Below are 16,925 nucleotides of genomic sequence, written 5' to 3'. Positions count from 1 at the left end.
TTACACTCTACAATCAGTGTAGGCGGCCTACACTGAAATTAGTGAGCAATTCGGGCAATGGCGCGTGTTCCAGCAGAGAGGGCTCTGTGTGCCCTCTCTGGCATGCGTGCCATAGGTTCACCATCATGGGTCTAGGGCTTCCTTCATGACTGACCTTAATGGCTTTCCGTTATCAAGTGGTTGGATATGCATTTTCATGAAAATAAGACAAATATAAAGCAACTCTAAACACCAGAGGATCTCCTAAAAGTATTGCAGTGTTACACAATGAATGGCATTAGAAGAGAAGAGAAGATAATCCTTTAATAGTCCCACCATGGGGAAATTCAGTGTGTTACAGTAGCATGGATAATACAGTAATATAATTCAAGAACGAACACATACAAGCTCAGAATAGCAGATAGAAAATATACTAGGAGTCATAGCAACTAGGAAGAAAAAAAGAAAGACTCAGGATTATTTAGTTCTCTGTGCGGAGTGATCTTTGCTTAGCCTGATGTTGATTATACAGCCTGACCACGGTTGGGAGAAACGATCTCCGATAGCACTCCTTCTCCCACTTAAGGTGAAGCAGTCGGTCACTAACAGTGCTGCCAAGTGCCGTCACAGTCTCCTACATGGGATGGGAGTTGTTTTCCAGCATGAAGCTTGCCACGGACAGTGTCCTTCTGTCACCAACCACCTGTACTGGGTCCAGGGGGCTCCCCAGGACAGAGCTAGCCCTTCTAACCAGCCTGTCTAGGCTGTTTCTTTCCCTGGCTGTTATGCTACTCCCCCAGCAGGCCACTCCGTAGAAGGTGGCTGATGCTACCATAGAGTTGAAAAAGGTCCTAAGCAGTGCGCTCTGGACTCCAAAGGCCCTCAGCCTCCAGGTAGAGCCTGCTGTGGCCCTTTCTGTGCAGCACATCTGCGCTGTCCATCCACATCCATCCAGCTTATTATTGAGGAGCACACCCAGGTACTTATAGGTCTTGACTTTCTCAATGCCCGGCCCTTGGATGTCCACTGGTTTTGGTGCATATCTCCACTTACTAAAATCCACCACCATCTCCTTGGTCTTCCCAACATTAATCCTGAAATGGTTCCGCTAACACCATTCCACAAACTTCCTGTTTAAGTCTTTCTACTCCTTGTCGTCTCCGTCAGAGATGAGGCCTACTGTTGCAGAGTCATTGGAGAAAACTATAACTTTACTTTCTTTTTGACTATAGTGTATGTATGTCCCACAGACTTAACTGTGTAAAAGAGTAATGAACAACCAGTTTTTCTGGACTTGAAATGTTTTTTTCCTTTATGCTCTGAAATGTTACCATTATATAGACTCAAAATTGCATGTCCACACTGAGCTAATACACTGTATATTTTCCACCTTGAAATTGGAGAGTTTACAGTAGCAACAAAGTAGATCAGATTTTATAAATCTCCACACACTATGGGAAAAATCTGTGTGGAAATTGACCTACCACTTGAAATACACAGAAAGAAAGTAAAAATCCAGGCAGTTTAAGGGGTTAGAACACACAAGTGAAAGTCTCCAGATTTACGCAGCTGAAGATCAGCAACAGAAAAAAAAAATCATTTTTTTTTGTTGTAGATTTATTTCAGGAAATGCTGCAGATCTCTTGTTTTACCTAACGTAATTAAAGGGGTATTCCCACGTCGCATACTTACCAGTCTTCGTTCCTCTAAAATCTTCTGTCTTCCGGCTTTGTCTCGTCATTGGTGGGCGGGGTCACATTTGCAAAGCCAAGTGGCGAGATGCCGCCGGCCCTGCGTGCGCACTCATACACCGGTCTACCCTTCACAATGCGAATACAGACCCTGTGGGTCTGTATTAGCATTGTGAAGGCTAGACTGGTGTATGAGCACGCAGGGCCGGCGGCATCTCGCCGCTTGGCTTTGCATATGTGACCCCGGAGCGGAACAGCATCGCTTCTGCCGCTGCTGTCTTCATGCAGGGCAGAAGCATAGCGATGTGCCTGTGCCGGCGTCTAACAGTCCCCAGCATCCGCCTATTACAGCGGATGCCGGGGAGTTAGATGCCGGCACAAGTGAAGCCAGCAACATCGCTATGTGCCTGCCCTGCATGAAGACAGCAGCCGCAGAAGTGATGCTGTTATTCCGCTCCTCCGCCCCGGAATAGCAGCATCGCTTCTGCCGCTGCTGTCTTCATGCAGGGCAGGCACATAGCGATGTTGCTGGCTTCACCTGTCCCCCAAAGGGTAAACTACCCCCCCCCCCCCTCCAGGCATGCTCCCGTGTACTTAGCCCCTCCTCCCTCCCCCCTGAGAGCAGGCAGACACATCACTTGACTCAGGTCAGGGCTGTGGCCACAAAAAAATGAATAAAGTGAAATAGTGGCCAAACAAAGCAGTTTTGCTGAAGCAGTGTATTTAGGAAAAGTCTTACATTCACATTTCCAAGCATTATAGATAGGATCCTTGTGACAGGACAACCCCTTTAAGAAGCCGTGCTGAAAGTCCTCGGCCAGATTCTGAATCCGCACCGCAAGGCAGCTTCAGCTGTGGATTTTTCAGCAACATGTGGATGAGATTTACTAAAATGCAGGGACGGTGGGTTTTTTGCGGCGTTTCCACAGCAACAAGAATACAGCAGTTCTGTGTCCCCAGCCTAAGGAATTGTCTGTAGATCTCTATTGCTGTCTGGGTCCATTCAGGGCCTATTATTAGCCAGAACAGAGAGCCTCTTGCAAAGTGCATCTGTTGTTCTGGCATCTGTGCTTTACATGGATTTCTAATAATTTGATTGGCGGCCTTGTAATACAGGGGAAATGAGCATTTACTTGAATGGTTTTCCCTATGATAGCAGCTGTATTAATAACACTTTTCATACTTTAAGAAAATAAAGGCTATGAACTAGTGAGGATATAGTCGTAAAATAGGAAACCACTTCTTACTGTCTTTCTTATGTCATTTTTTCCCTCTGGTGTAATACAAAGAGGAGCCGAAGGGAAACTGACAACAGAACTGAGTATGTAGGTTTTTTGTTTCAGTGTGTAACTAATTTGTTGACAATCCCTCATGGCATTACTTGGCTCCAGTAACTGGTCATATTTTATTAGGAGTTCAACATCCTCAGAAAGCAATTATCGGTTTTATCACCTATTCTTAGACAGCTGCTCTATTGTTTATAAAACCGAGAAGTTTTCACGGGCTAATCCTTGTTACCCACATTATAATATGATACTCTTTCTGGTCTTGTCCTTGTACAAGTATAAATCAGGCATCAACTACGTGCTGTATTTCTATATACTATATAGTGTTGTGTGAAAGTATTTGGCATGTATTTTTTTTCAAAGTATAGTTTAAAAACAGTCTCTTGTCGTTCATACGTGCAGGATGTTTCAGCAGAAAGTTATGGAAGCAGACCTCCACCTCCTTCAATGACTCCTGGAAAGACCAACCATGAAGAGTTAAACCTAATACAGCAAGAAAGGCCATCAAGTTTACCAGTAAGATTCTTTTTCTTTCTTTCTTTCTTTCTTATTTACTCTTACGCCAATTGACAAATATAATAATCCAGAGAAGTATATGGTATGACTTAAAATATAGATTTACCACTAGCTAAGAAAGATAACGTCACTGTGCTCCTGAACTGTTTGTGGAGTAGCTGTGTTCAGCCTTCCTTTTGTTAAAAAAAAAAAAAAAAAAAAAGATATTTTTTATCTATATAATCTGTCCTCAAGAGCATTTGTATAGTATAGTGGGTGCTATTGACAGATGTATATTAGCTTTCATGGGTCAGTATATCTGCCACCTGGTTACAAAGAGTCTCTCTTTCCAGTTCTCGTTCAAGTGAGCCTTGATAGGATGTGGATAGCTAGTTATCAGTTAGGATGGCTTTATATACCTTGAAATTTGTACAAGTTAACAAATTGCAGTCATTGCTTACAATCATCTTCATACATATAAGTACATGACCAGCGTAGATGGTCAAAACAGTGATGGCAGAACTTCAAACAAGCACAAAATATAAAGTTGTGCAAACCCCACAGACTATAAAACTTTTCTTTCTGCTGATTTCTGAAGATTTTTACGGTGCGGAATGTGAACTTGGCTTTACTGTGGAGAATCCCCTATAAATACTGAAGTAAATGATGGAGTAAGTAACAAGCATTCCTCCTTAAAGGGATTCTACCATTGAATTTAATTTTTTTGGCGATCACACGTCGGAATAGCCTTTAGAAAGGCTATTCGTCTCTCACCTTTAGACGTGGTCTCCGCTGCGCCGTTCCTTACCGTTTACCGGTACGCAAATTAGTTCTCTCGCAGCGATGGGGGCGGGACCCAGCGCTGAAAATGCGTTGAGGGCGTCCCCACTGCTGCTCGAAAACACGCTCCAGCGACGCCTCTATCTTCAACTGGATCCTCCCCTTCTTTCGTCGTCTTCCTTTGCGTCACCTCCGACGACTGCGCAGTTTGCTCTGCCAGTGAGACACCAGCAGAGCAGAGTTTGCATGCTGGCTGGCGCGCATTTTTGGGAGGCCGCTCCTGTATTGGACTACAAGAGCAAGAGCGGCCTCCCAAAAATGGCCGTCAGCCGGCATGCGCACTCTGCTCTGCTAGTGTCTCACTGGCAGAGCCAACTGCGCAGGCGTTGGAGGTGACTCAAAGGAAGACGACGAAGGGGAGAATCCAGCCGAAGATAGTGTGGTGTGTGTTTTCCAGCAGCAGTGGGGACGCCCCAATCGCATTTTCAGCGCTGGGGCCCGCCCCCATTGCTGCAAGAGAACTAATTTGCATACCGGTAAAAACCGGTATTTCTAAGGAAAGGCGCAGCGGAGATCACATCTAAAGGTAAGAGACGAATAGCCTTTCTAAAGGCTATTCCGACGTGTGATCGCCAAAAAAATTCAATGGTAGAATCCCTTTAAAGTTTAACAAGGTTTTCACTTTTTTTTTTTTTTTTTTGCTAATTTGTAGAGAGGGGATTGCTGAACATTTTTGTATTATACTTCATTAACCTAGTGTTTGTTTCTTTTAACAGAAAACCAGCTATAGTCCTCCCTAGCAATGCTCTAAGTGGTGTTATGGAGCTCTGCCCGTATTTACCCTGTATTGCCAGTATATACAGAAAGAAGAGTACTTCAAAGAATTGTATCTCTATTTTTATACTGCCTAGAAAAGTGGTATCATTTGAAAGCTGATCTTTTGCGTTACCTATACTGAAACATATAAAAATCACATTCCTGACTGTTTCTAAGCAGAGAATTCTTTTTCTGTTTTAGTTAGAGCTGCATTATTCTCCGCTTTCAAATGACACCAGAAACTCTTTTCTAGGTGGTATAAAACAGGACATACAGCTGCTCGAAGTTGACCCCTCTCCTTTGGCAACTGCATACTTTATCTGTATATGCTACCAATATAGAGTGAATGGTTTGCTGTGGCTAAAAGAAAGTACTACAGGTTAATAAAGTATTCAGCCCCCGGTGAAGAGCTACCGATGCTGGTACTGTAGCTCTTCACTGTCAGAAGGGCGTTTCTGATAGACAGTCAGGAACGTCCTTCCTCACAGCAGCGTCTATTGCGCTGTACTGAAAGGGGGGCGTTCCTTACCGCCCAGCCATGATGCTGAGCAGTGAGAAACACCCCCCTCCCCTCCTGATAGTGCTTGTCTATAGACGAGTACAGGGGGGGGGGGGGGTTCGTTCCTGTTTTGACCATCTACACTGGTCCTGTACTTGTATGTATGAAGATGATTGTAAACAACGACTGCAATTTTGTTAACTTGCAAAATTCAGCGCACTGTTGGCTTTCTAGTGATGTATTACACCGCATGTGCCACAGGAGGTGAAAGGTCCTCTTTAAGTATTAAACTAGGCCATGTCTTTTTTTTAAGCTGTGAAACATTGCATTTATGTTGTGGAAAAGTATAGTTTCTCTTCCAATAATTAAAAAAATGTTACCATATATACCTATAGAAGGTGAAAAGGATAAACTTATAGGATGTAGAAAAATAATGATGACTTATCTTAAGGAGCAGGAGGCAGACCGTTCCTTTATCTGTGTATTGGCTGAAGCGAGTCAGTGCAGCCTATTTCCCATTCAGATGAATGGGACCTGATCTTCAGTAACTTGATCTGGCCACTACATGAAGAAGGGAGTATTTTGCTTCCTGCTCCACTCTCTGTGTTATCAGCTGATTGGTGTCGGACCACCACCGATCTGATATTAATTATTTATCCTTAGGTTAGGCCTTATGGAAGTATACTGTAGTTATTTACTCATGCTTTTTATAGAAGGTATAGAACCTCCAAAGATGTAATTTTTTTTTCTGGTTTACAATACATACTACTGGCACTAAAAATCTGGAAAGGTCAATGAAATACAGTGACCTCAGTAGAGACCAGGATAAAGGTGGATTATTTAGTAAGACAAAATGATGGCATTGGGAGACCAACTGGAAAAGACCAAGTATCCTTCCCACTGCGGCAGGAAGGGGCTTGTTCGCCTGTATACATATATAGTATACTTTTTTGTTTAAATATATTGTGTTGGGTATTTTCCTCACCTCCATTCTTCTACATTCTGCCACAATACTGTAAACTAGCTGAATGATGTTGTTTTCCTTTGTTTGGGTCAAGAAATTTTAGCTAAAAATTGTTACTGTGTGAAAGAAGATTATTGACTCGCCAAGCCTTCAATTTCCAGTGAATAGAACTCCCTCCCTGCAGCTTTGGGAACATGTTGTGCATGCATTCTATTTTAGAGCAAACTGTAATTTAAAGCCGAGGCAGTTTGATGCCCCACTGAACTTTGTTTAAGCCTGAAATAAAGGCAAAAAGCTAAAAGCCACAATGAAGTGACTAAGCTTTCTTGAATGCTTTCCTCAGCCATTTCAAGCGAGCACTCCAGAGAAGTGACATTAGCCGTGCACAGGCTTTTACGTGGCTTAGCCTGCTATGTTCATTATTACTTTGTTTTGCTTATATTCTTATATTTAGCTGCTGATGGCACAGATTTTTGGATTAACGTTTGTTGTATTTTTGCACTTTGTACAAATGTACTTTTTTCTCAACACTTCTATGGGCTGTTGCAGCTTGAAATGTAAAACATTAGTTTTCTGACACATTCATGCATGTACAAACTATATAGTAGATACCACCTAGGATGATAATTCATTTTTCATTTGTGCTTTAAGACTTAGTGACAAGTCCAAAATTTCAAACCTAGTGCTTTGTTTTAGCTTTAAGATTAGGTGGTAGGCATTGCTCATGTAACACAGAGGATACATACTGGCTACAAGGCTGCTGGAAGAATTCAACTTTTCCCCAATACATAAAAATAAAAAAATTATAATATATACATATCTGCTACTAATATATGGCAAAATATACTCTAACTATAGATTATAATTAATTTAAAGGGTTTGTTTGGGAAAACTTAAAATCCCTGCACTACTCTAAACACCCTCCCCCTCCTACTTTCTAAATAACATTGATTATCATTGATATTAACATTGATATGTATAGTTACCCATATTCCTGGGGCAGTTATGTGACTGCCCCAGGGACATTTTGTGATTATCCTCCCCCCCCCACTTCCTCATCCACTCCACTCATATTTACCCATCCATGGCTTTTTCCGGCAAGACAGCCCCTCCTGCTGCTGTCTGTGTGGTGCGCGCTCATCTACATGTGCGCACCGCTGCCTGTAATTTTCACACAAGCGCAATAGAGGAGTCTGATCACTGCTGAGGAGGAGTATGGGAGCAGTAGAGAAGGAGGGGCCGTCTCGCCAGAAGAATCATGGAGGGGTAAGTATGTGAGTCGGGGGTTGGTCTGAGTAAGTAGAAAAGGGTGGGATAGTTAGAGAGACAGGGGGGCAGAGGAAGGAGGGTGAAGAAAGGTAAGAGGTTTAGTGAGGAAGTTAGTTAGCAGGAAGCAGAGCAGTAAACAAAAGCAGAGATACCAACAGCCCTCAGAGACACCCAGAAATCACTCCAAACATGAATATAGGCATATGAGTGCAATTAATAACCTATTAGTAGCGCTAACAGATATTTTTTGATAACTTTTTTTGCCCAGGAAACTCCTTTAACCATCTTGCTAATAGGAACAACCTAATGGATACTTTCATTTGACGTGCCGCACAGGAGCATAGATTTTAAGCAAACTATAATGTCCCAATTGGCTGACAGAGTCCGCATATATGTGTTCCATTTTTGAAAACATATGCCCAAAGTTAAACCGTTCCCTTATAAAGACATATTTCTAAAGAACTTTTTAGGTGAAAATTCTAGTTGATACTACTTGAAAGCAAACATATTTTTTTTTATGTTGTAGAATGCTAAAAATAGACATACAACGAACAGCTGCTTCACCCAACTGCGTCACCCAACTCCACGATAAACATGCGCTCTCTGCTTAGCTCAGCTGTGCATTGTACTAAACTTGCAAAGGGGAGGAAACTGTCGCCAGATTCCTCTATCAGTGGCTACTCGTAGGGAACAAAAATATCTGGCTAGTTGAGTTTTGCTGGATCCTTACACATTAGATAGATAGCCACACCACTTTCACTTGACCTAACCTGGTCACTATGATGGCTGTAATCTTAAAAGGGGTAGTTTTTAACTGCAAGGCATGCTTTCCGCATTTCTTAAGTTTGCTCACTGCTTGAGTCTCCATCACTGTGTGTGGATCAATCATAAGCATCTAATTTATTTATTTACATTTTCTCTTTTTTTGCATGGCCATCTATTTTAGTTTTAGAAGATATACATAACACACGTTTAGCAATGCAGAAACGCTGATCAGGGGGCATATCAATAAATACATGTATAAGGCTAGGTTCAGACCAGCACATGACAGACCTGAGCCAAACCGCTAAAATAGCGGTTACCCGCAGACACCAGCAAACCCCATAGACTATAATGGGAGACTATAATGAACACCTGACTATAAAGTCAGGTGTTCACCATTTCTATACTGAAACCAGCGGAGAGAAAGTCCTCCGTGCAGGACTGTTCTTTCTGGCAGTTTCTGCAGCAACCTGACCAAAATAAGGTACACAAAAAGGAACACCCATCATACAAGGGTCACTGTAAACCCAAATTGAGAATAACCATTTTTGCTAAATGGATTAAATCTCAAAAATCCATATATTTACATAGGCATGTTTGGCTTGTAAAATAAACATTTTGTATTTTTGGCTGTTTTGCAGAGACCTTCAACAGTAAGATTTTTACATCAAAGTTACATATTCGTGCAATGTGAAGGTCTAAACTTCTTATATAGTCACACTAAATGGAAAGGTCTTTTCATTCACCATTCACCTGGCCCTGAAAATGTGGCTGGTTACTGTAGAGCATATTCCTATGCACATTCCAACCAAGAACATTTTGTACATTTTGTTCAAGTGTGGATAAGCGCTAAACTTGATGCAAAAAGCCATAGTTTACACTCCTGTTCACCAAGAAATAACTACAGTTTTGTGTTTGCTTTTATTGTGTTATCTTGTACATAAGACACAATAAATTTTTTATACTTTATTTTTAAAGTGCTATTACATTTTCCATAGCTCATATTATATGAATTGAAAATACTATATAATTTGTATTATATTACCTGCTGCTCTTATCTGATTTGTGAAAGTGTATAGCATAGTCATGGGCATAGCCATAGGGGGTGCAGAGGTAGAAATCACCCTGGTCACTGAGAGGGCCCAAAGACCTCCTTACAGCATAGGAAACCACCAATAATATACATAGCCCAAGGACCCCATTACAGGTTTTACATTAGGGCCCAGGAGCTTCCAGCTACGCCACTGAGCATGTTATTGGAAATGAAGGTCTCATGGGAATGGCCTTGACCTCCAAGGAATAGAAATGTGAATTTTGTGAATTTTGTGAATTTTAGAGATTCAGTATATAGGGTTTTTTTTTTTATTGATTCCTAGCACAGTACCATCAGCATCCATCTAGAAATAATAATGATGGGTTTTATAATGAGTGCTGGCACTATCCATACAAAAATAACTTCTTTTTTTTTTCTGGGGGCAGCACTTAGAAATTATGAAGACACCAAAGTAAATATGTAACCTATGTGTAGTTAATCTCCAACAAGGCACTCCACACTCTACGTAATGTTTTGTGCTGTGACGCACAGTATTCTCCTCTAATAGCAATACTTAAAGGGGAGAGTACCACCATAATATAGAATTTGTGGGCGCAGGCAATAAAATATTAACACACTCTGTAATCTGTTGCATCGCAATGTTGTGTGTATACCCATTAGATGTATATGGACTGGAAACACAGCCTTGGGCTCTATGCACACATTAAACTCTTGTGCACAGTCACAAAACAATAAAGACTATACCCGTTGGTGACTAACCAGTGCACTTTCTACATCAATCATTATAGAGGTGAATATGACTTTCTAGGTCAAATACATCAGAACACTCTGGGGTCCCCCATGCCATATGAAATGGTTACCCAGCTGTATACTCTGCCAGGCACCTTCTTCCAAAACTCTTAGATCTCCTTGTTACATGGCTCCAGAAGAAGGGAGTTCCCTCTATTAAGCATCAGCACCCATGTAAATGCAAGTGCAGGGTGTCAATTACATCAAAAGGTAGACGAGGAGGTAGTAAAGGCCCTCAGGGCTGCCAGTAGTATATACCTATAGGCCGTGCCGGTGGCATGGCCTAATAGACTGCTTGTTAGTTTCATACTGATTGCATAATGTATGGCACTACAGTGTATTATGTAGGTGATAAAAATATTTCTTCACATCACTAGGGGGGCTAAAAGATAGTGTAAAAAATAAATTAAGTTTAAAAGAAAATAGTCAGAAATGAAACCGTAATCCCACTTTTGCAAAACATAAAATAAAAACATAACTGCAGTGTCCATAATGATTGGAGGAATACAACTAGTGTTAGTTTGTGTTAGTCTGTTGAATGGTATAAAAAAATTTGAAGAAACAATACTAGAATTGCCGTTTTTGGTCTGCTGGCCCGCAAAAAAAAGTTATGCAAAGCGATCGAAGCATCGTATATTTACCAAAATGATACCAATAAAAACATCAGTTCTCATGAAAAAAGCCAAACAAGAAAATTGTTATGAGAGGATTTTTATTCTATAAAAAAAAATAGTAAAAGAAATTATACAGATCTGGTATCAATGTAATTGTATTTACCTAGAAAATAAACGTATAACTTGAAAAGATAATGGCAGAAAGAGTTAATAGAAGTTAATTGATGAAAAATATTTACCCAAAATGGTGCCATTAAAGACTACGACTTGTCCTGCATAATGCGAAGCCCTTATAGGCTTACATTAACTGAGTATAAAGTTATGGCTCTTAGTATGCAAGAATAAAAACACAAAATGGTTTGGTTGAGAAGCCCCAAACTGAGCTGGCTACTTCCTAAAAGAGTAACTATAGCACGGAACCCATGTATGGCATGATATAAAGGAGACGTCTATCTTCTGCAATTCATATAGTATTCGATTCAGTACTAAAGACACAATATGTGCAGTTACAACAAAAGGAAAACTTGAAGTTCACATTCAGCTTATATGTACAATGTTTGTTCATTTGCATGAATTATTTCAACTTTGTTAAAGCAATAGAACAGAAAAATAGGTGTTTTTCTGCAGAGTGAGAAAAATGATGCTGTGCAGTTGAAGTTTCCTGTAAAACATACAGTAATCCTTTATTTTTTCATAATCTTAAGTGTTACCAGTGGAGAATGTAATATAATTCCCACAGAATGGCAGGTATTCCGCTCTAATCGGCACCATCACAGTGCTTCACCTGAAGATTGCATACTTTGCGCAAAACCTGAAATTTGTAGTGCACCCAGATCTCTGTAAAGTACATCTTGTTACCTCTTTAAAATCCCTGAGCTCTTGGATTGGGATACAGCAGGATTGCATAGATACGGTGCCAAGAAGGCAATCATTTCTCGACTGAGCAGAAAATAGAATAGAGGTGCTACCGTTGATCCCATGCTTGAATCATATCTAATGCACAGTCACTAAATATTCTCAGGTCACAGAAAAATGTGTCTGATCAATACCCATGGGAGTTAAAGGAAAATGAGCTATTAGTCTTTAAAGTCAAACCTTACCCTGTCTAACACTACACAGGCGCTTCAATTTTGCCTTCTGCTAGCTACTGCTGAGATTACATTATGTTAACTTTGTCGTGCAATTTTGATGAGATAAAAGGAGTGTGTCCTAGTTGGAAGTATGGTGTGAATCCACAGGGTATAAAGCAGGCAGTGGAAAATGGAATATTTTCAACAGTTTTATTTCATTTTATGACACATACAAGTGGCAAGAACATTAGAGGCTGGGGAAAGATTATAACATTGCTTCAGTAGAGTTTTTGTTTAGCTCTATTTGTAGCATTTTTTTTAGGTATAAGAAGATTCTACCTGTGCTGTACAAGGAGTATATGTATACATATGCATTCACTTATAGCCTCATAGCAGTTCTCCACTTAAATAACTTGGTGTGAGTTTTAGATGCAGATCTCATAGTAAAAGGAACAAATTAGAAACCTGTAGCTTTTCAGTGTGATCTTGTTACTGTAACCTTACTGATATAATTTTGCCTAACAGTATATCCTACCATTTACTGGAGACATAAATTACTGGCTTGTATAAGATAAGTGTGGCTCGTTACAATAGCAAAAAAAAGTTATAGAATTGCTCAAGTAGCAACTCCATAAACATCAACAAAGGCTTTCTTGTTAGCTCAAAGAAAAAAAAAATCCCCAGAAAGATAGGAAAATTTGTTTTATGGCCGTGTTCCCAGTGTGCAAGATCCCATTTGCAGTCTACTCTTATATTCAGGGAAACGGCAAGTGTTTAGCATAGTTAAATCTGTTAGGAACAGTAAATCAAACTAATACACACACGCATGCATATATAGATAGATAGATATTTCTATGTATATCTATAGATACAAATAAATATATACTAGCCTCTGCCCGCGACTTCGTCCGCGTGTTGGTGGTGATGATCCGCTGATATTTAGCGAAATGCGTTTGGCGATGATCCGCCCGCGTCTTGATTCCACTACAGCTCTGGATAAGCGCAGCATACCCAGCTTTATGTACATCCCTATAGAGAGCAGACTAAGTTGTGCTATAGCGCTGCCTAAGCTCTGCTACATCTGCCAATTTGAATTAGAGGAGGTTGTCTTCTGTCAGTGTCTAAGCTGCTTCCGTGTTAGAAACGGCTGAATGGCTGTTGCGGAAATTTGCCACAGTTCGAGCCCCCCCATCAGAGCATGAACACCACATTCCCCCTTCTTACTCACACAAATACACCCGATATACCCGAATGTACACCCAATATACTCCTCGTGACAACCCACAGCCGGCATGTTCGCTACTCTCCTGACCTTCCAGTAGACTCCATTTTCAGCGGCGTGCACACTCTCTGGGTCAATCCTATATAGCTCCGTTGACACTATAGCATGATCCTATCCAGGAACGGCTCAAGGACCTTTGATGACGTCATCTTGGGTCCTTTAGCGTAGTATGAACATAAATTCATTCATAGCTGTCAGGAAGCCATCAGGTTAAAAAGTAGCCTATGTTTTAATGCACGTTACCCGTTCAGCCGTTTTTTCCGGGATTGAGGAACAAACATCCAAACACACAAACTTTCACATTTATAATAATAGTAGGATAATAATAATAGTAGGATAGGATAGGATAATAGGATATATCCATCCAGTTCCTGTCTATTTATTAGCCCCCCCCCAAAAAAAAAAAAAAAGAACCTGAATATTTAGTAGTACCATAAAGCTCAAATGTGCACCATACAGTATAAATGATACACAACCAAAAGTATGACATGGGAATGTGTAGAATAAACTACTGTTGAAAACTCAATATATGATTTCAGCATTGGTTTTGACAGATCAACAGACTCTCTCCATACAAAAACAAGTTCACATTTTTTTTAAAATAAAAATGAGGCATCTGTGCCCAATATTTCCACTGCCCTTATTAAGCAATTGTACATTGGTAATGATAATGGCAATATTCCAGCAGTTTCAATACATTTCCCTACTGATGCAGCAGATGTAAATGACTGTTGTGATATCATTGATGCACATATAATAAGCTCCATGTGGCTGTGAGGAAAGTTCCCGTTTAGTGACTTGTAGAACTGATGATTTGTCATTAAATTAAAAATGCAGCTGTGAAAAAAAACCTGATACCATTAAAAATATGTATGTAAACATTTATGGAGCTTGTTAGAACTGAAGACGTAGAGAGGAAATATTCTTTGAGAAACCATGGGAAGTCTTTATCAAGAGCTCTGCTTCTAGGTACACTATTAATCACAAGACTTTTGATTTGATACCAATCATACATGTTGGGGAAAGTTGGTCGAGAAAGTTATTCATTCTGAAAAATCAAACATTAAAGGGATTCTACCATTAAAATCAAATTTTTTTCTCGTTGACACGTAGGAATAGCCTTAAGAAAGTCTTCTCTGCACCGCCATTCGGTATAAATCCCAATTTTTGTTGGTATGCAAATGAGTTCTCTTGCAGCACTGGGGGCCGGCCCCAGCGCTCAAACAGAACTTTCCAGCGTCGCCTTCATCTTCTGGAACGGCCTCTTCACATGTCTTCCTCTGGCGCGGGCGGTCAAACTTCTAGGCTTCGGGCCTAGGGCAGAGCTGACTGCGCATGCCCACAGGCCACAAGAAAATGGCCGCTTACTTACTGTGTAAGCAGCCATTTTTCTTGTGGCCGCGGGCATGCGCAGTTGGCTCTGCCCAAGGCCTAGAAATTTGTCAGAAGAAGACGCGTGAAGAGGCCGTTCCTGAGGAAGATGGAGGCGGCGCTGGAGAGTTCTCTCGCAGCATTGGGGACGCACCCAGTGCTGCAAGAGAACTCATTTGCATACCGACGAAAACCGAGATTTATACCGAACAGCGGCACGGAGAGGACATCTAAAGGTAGGAGAAGGATATCCTTTCTTAAGGCAGTTCCGACGTGTCAACAAGAATCCCTTTAAGGGGTGGTTTGTATTCTAAAATCTATGGGGACCTTGGGCAGTGCATCTTAAAAGAAGAAACAAATATAATTAGAGAGTATTTTTTCCATATTAAAGACTAAAAATTAATAATTTTCAATAAGGGAATGTTCACACTATCGTCGCTGTCCGCCCGGGGTTTCCGTCCTAAACCCCGGGGAAACTGGACAGGAGACGGCTTGTCGGCGGTCAGCCTTAAAACCCATTCATTTGAATGGGTGTTTAAAGCAAGCTGCCGGTGTCCGTATGCGGCCTCTCCACCTGGAAACTGTTTTGTTTTTTTTGCATGCACTGACACAAAAAACTTTGTGTCCATGCAAAAAAAAAAAAAAACTGTTTCCAGACAGAGAGGCCACATATGGTTGCTATTAAAATATTTAAAATTTAAGGCGATATTTTCTATCCAATTATTCTGGGAAATTATTGGGAAAACAAGCTCTCCGTGGAATGGTCGTTCCCAATAACTGCTCGATCTTAGGGTGGCGACACTCTGTGTACCTATATGTAGCTATAGCTACATTCAGTCACCAGGTGCCGGTGCTTCACCTGCTTTTAATTGTTGGCAGCGCATTAACAGCAAAACCATACGGCCAGTAGTTAAATGCAGCTGAAATGAAGTTGTTTCACTTATAGCATAGGTATACGGTGTATGTCCACCCATATTGTGCTGTGATCAGGCGGCCAACACGCGCTTGGTTTTTGATTGGTTGATTGTCGGATAAAAGATGCAGATTATTGGCAGAACATCACCTTGTGTAGTCAGAGACGTGATGCCAATAATCACTGCAGCCAAATGGGGTGGTAGGATCGCGGTAGCAATTACTTCTGCCCCTTTCACTTTGCATCAGCCTATGTAATCAGACCGATGCAAATGAATGCAAATCAACATATTTATCGTCAATCGACGTTCATGCTTGCCGAGATCTCACTGTGCATCACAGCTCTTATTGTCTCCTTTAACCTAAACCTGATGATTTCCTACTTATGGAAAATGCATATATTGCTTACTGCGGTGTTAACCAGTGGGACTGTCATGAAGGAAATAAAAATGGCTGGCTCAGTAATCACAAGTTATACATATGTTTAGTTCTGATACGCCTAAAACATTTACATACATAAAATATTTGACTTTGAAAAGATTTAGGTTCCATGCCTTTGACCTTGCTATATATATGATCCTTGTATTCTGTGAGGCACTGTATTATTCCCTAGAAATAGAAGAAACTCCATATAATACTTGTCATACCAAGTGATAAACATGCATGTTCTCCTAGAATCTGTGAGAATGAAATATCTGTGTCTCCATGTAAAAGCGTAAATACAGTATGTCCTGATCTTGCTTATGTAAGTTGTACACATAACATCCTTCCTGTAGGGCTATTTCTCTTGTCCTGCTGGTTTTCTGTTTTCTGGTCTTGAGACCTATACTATCCTGTCTTCCAATGCTGTATACCCTCAGTAAAGTCAATGCATGGTCTAGACAACAGTGATATAATCAGAAGCAGCGCTCATAAGATTAGGGGAATGCTAGCAAATGAGTCACGAACAGAAGGGGGGAGGAAGACTGCAGTACCACTTATATTACAGAGATAGATGTCTGTAAAATTTACATTTTGTCCCTGCAAGACTCTGCTCAAATCATGTTTGTGTTATAATGTATGATTCAATATACAGAAAAAAAATACAACATTTACTTTTTATTTAATAATTTGTCAGAAAACATTTTTTTTTTTATTAGTTTGAACTAAACCCAGTCCTTGAAAACCTTTTCATACCATAAATTTGGATTACATGTTATCGTATTGTATGTTATCATTTACGCCTTAGTCACATGACTGTGCTAAGTCCATAAAACACTGTGTCCATATGTAGCTGTATTTCTTGGACTGAA

General features: G+C 40.6%; 1 protein-coding gene across 8 annotated transcripts in view; it reads left to right on the top strand.

Moving 5' to 3' along the window:
• ARID1B (AT-rich interaction domain 1B) overlaps positions 1-16,925 on the top strand; it is a 311,032-nt gene that overhangs the window by 94,720 nt on the left and 199,387 nt on the right. For all 8 annotated transcript variants that reach the window (XM_075267670.1, XM_075267667.1, XM_075267671.1 and 5 more), the window contains one exon: positions 3,359-3,472. In XM_075267670.1, coding sequence (XP_075123771.1) covers positions 3,359-3,472 — 114 coding nt within the window. The remainder of the gene's footprint in view (positions 1-3,358; positions 3,473-16,925) is intronic.

The sequence above is a fragment of the Leptodactylus fuscus genome, chromosome 3, assembly GCF_031893055.1.
Source record: "Leptodactylus fuscus isolate aLepFus1 chromosome 3, aLepFus1.hap2, whole genome shotgun sequence".
In the NCBI taxonomy this organism is placed as follows: domain Eukaryota; kingdom Metazoa; phylum Chordata; class Amphibia; order Anura; family Leptodactylidae; genus Leptodactylus; species Leptodactylus fuscus.
The sequence above is the reverse complement of the archived record's forward strand: the minus strand, read 5'-3'. Positions and strand labels throughout refer to the sequence as shown.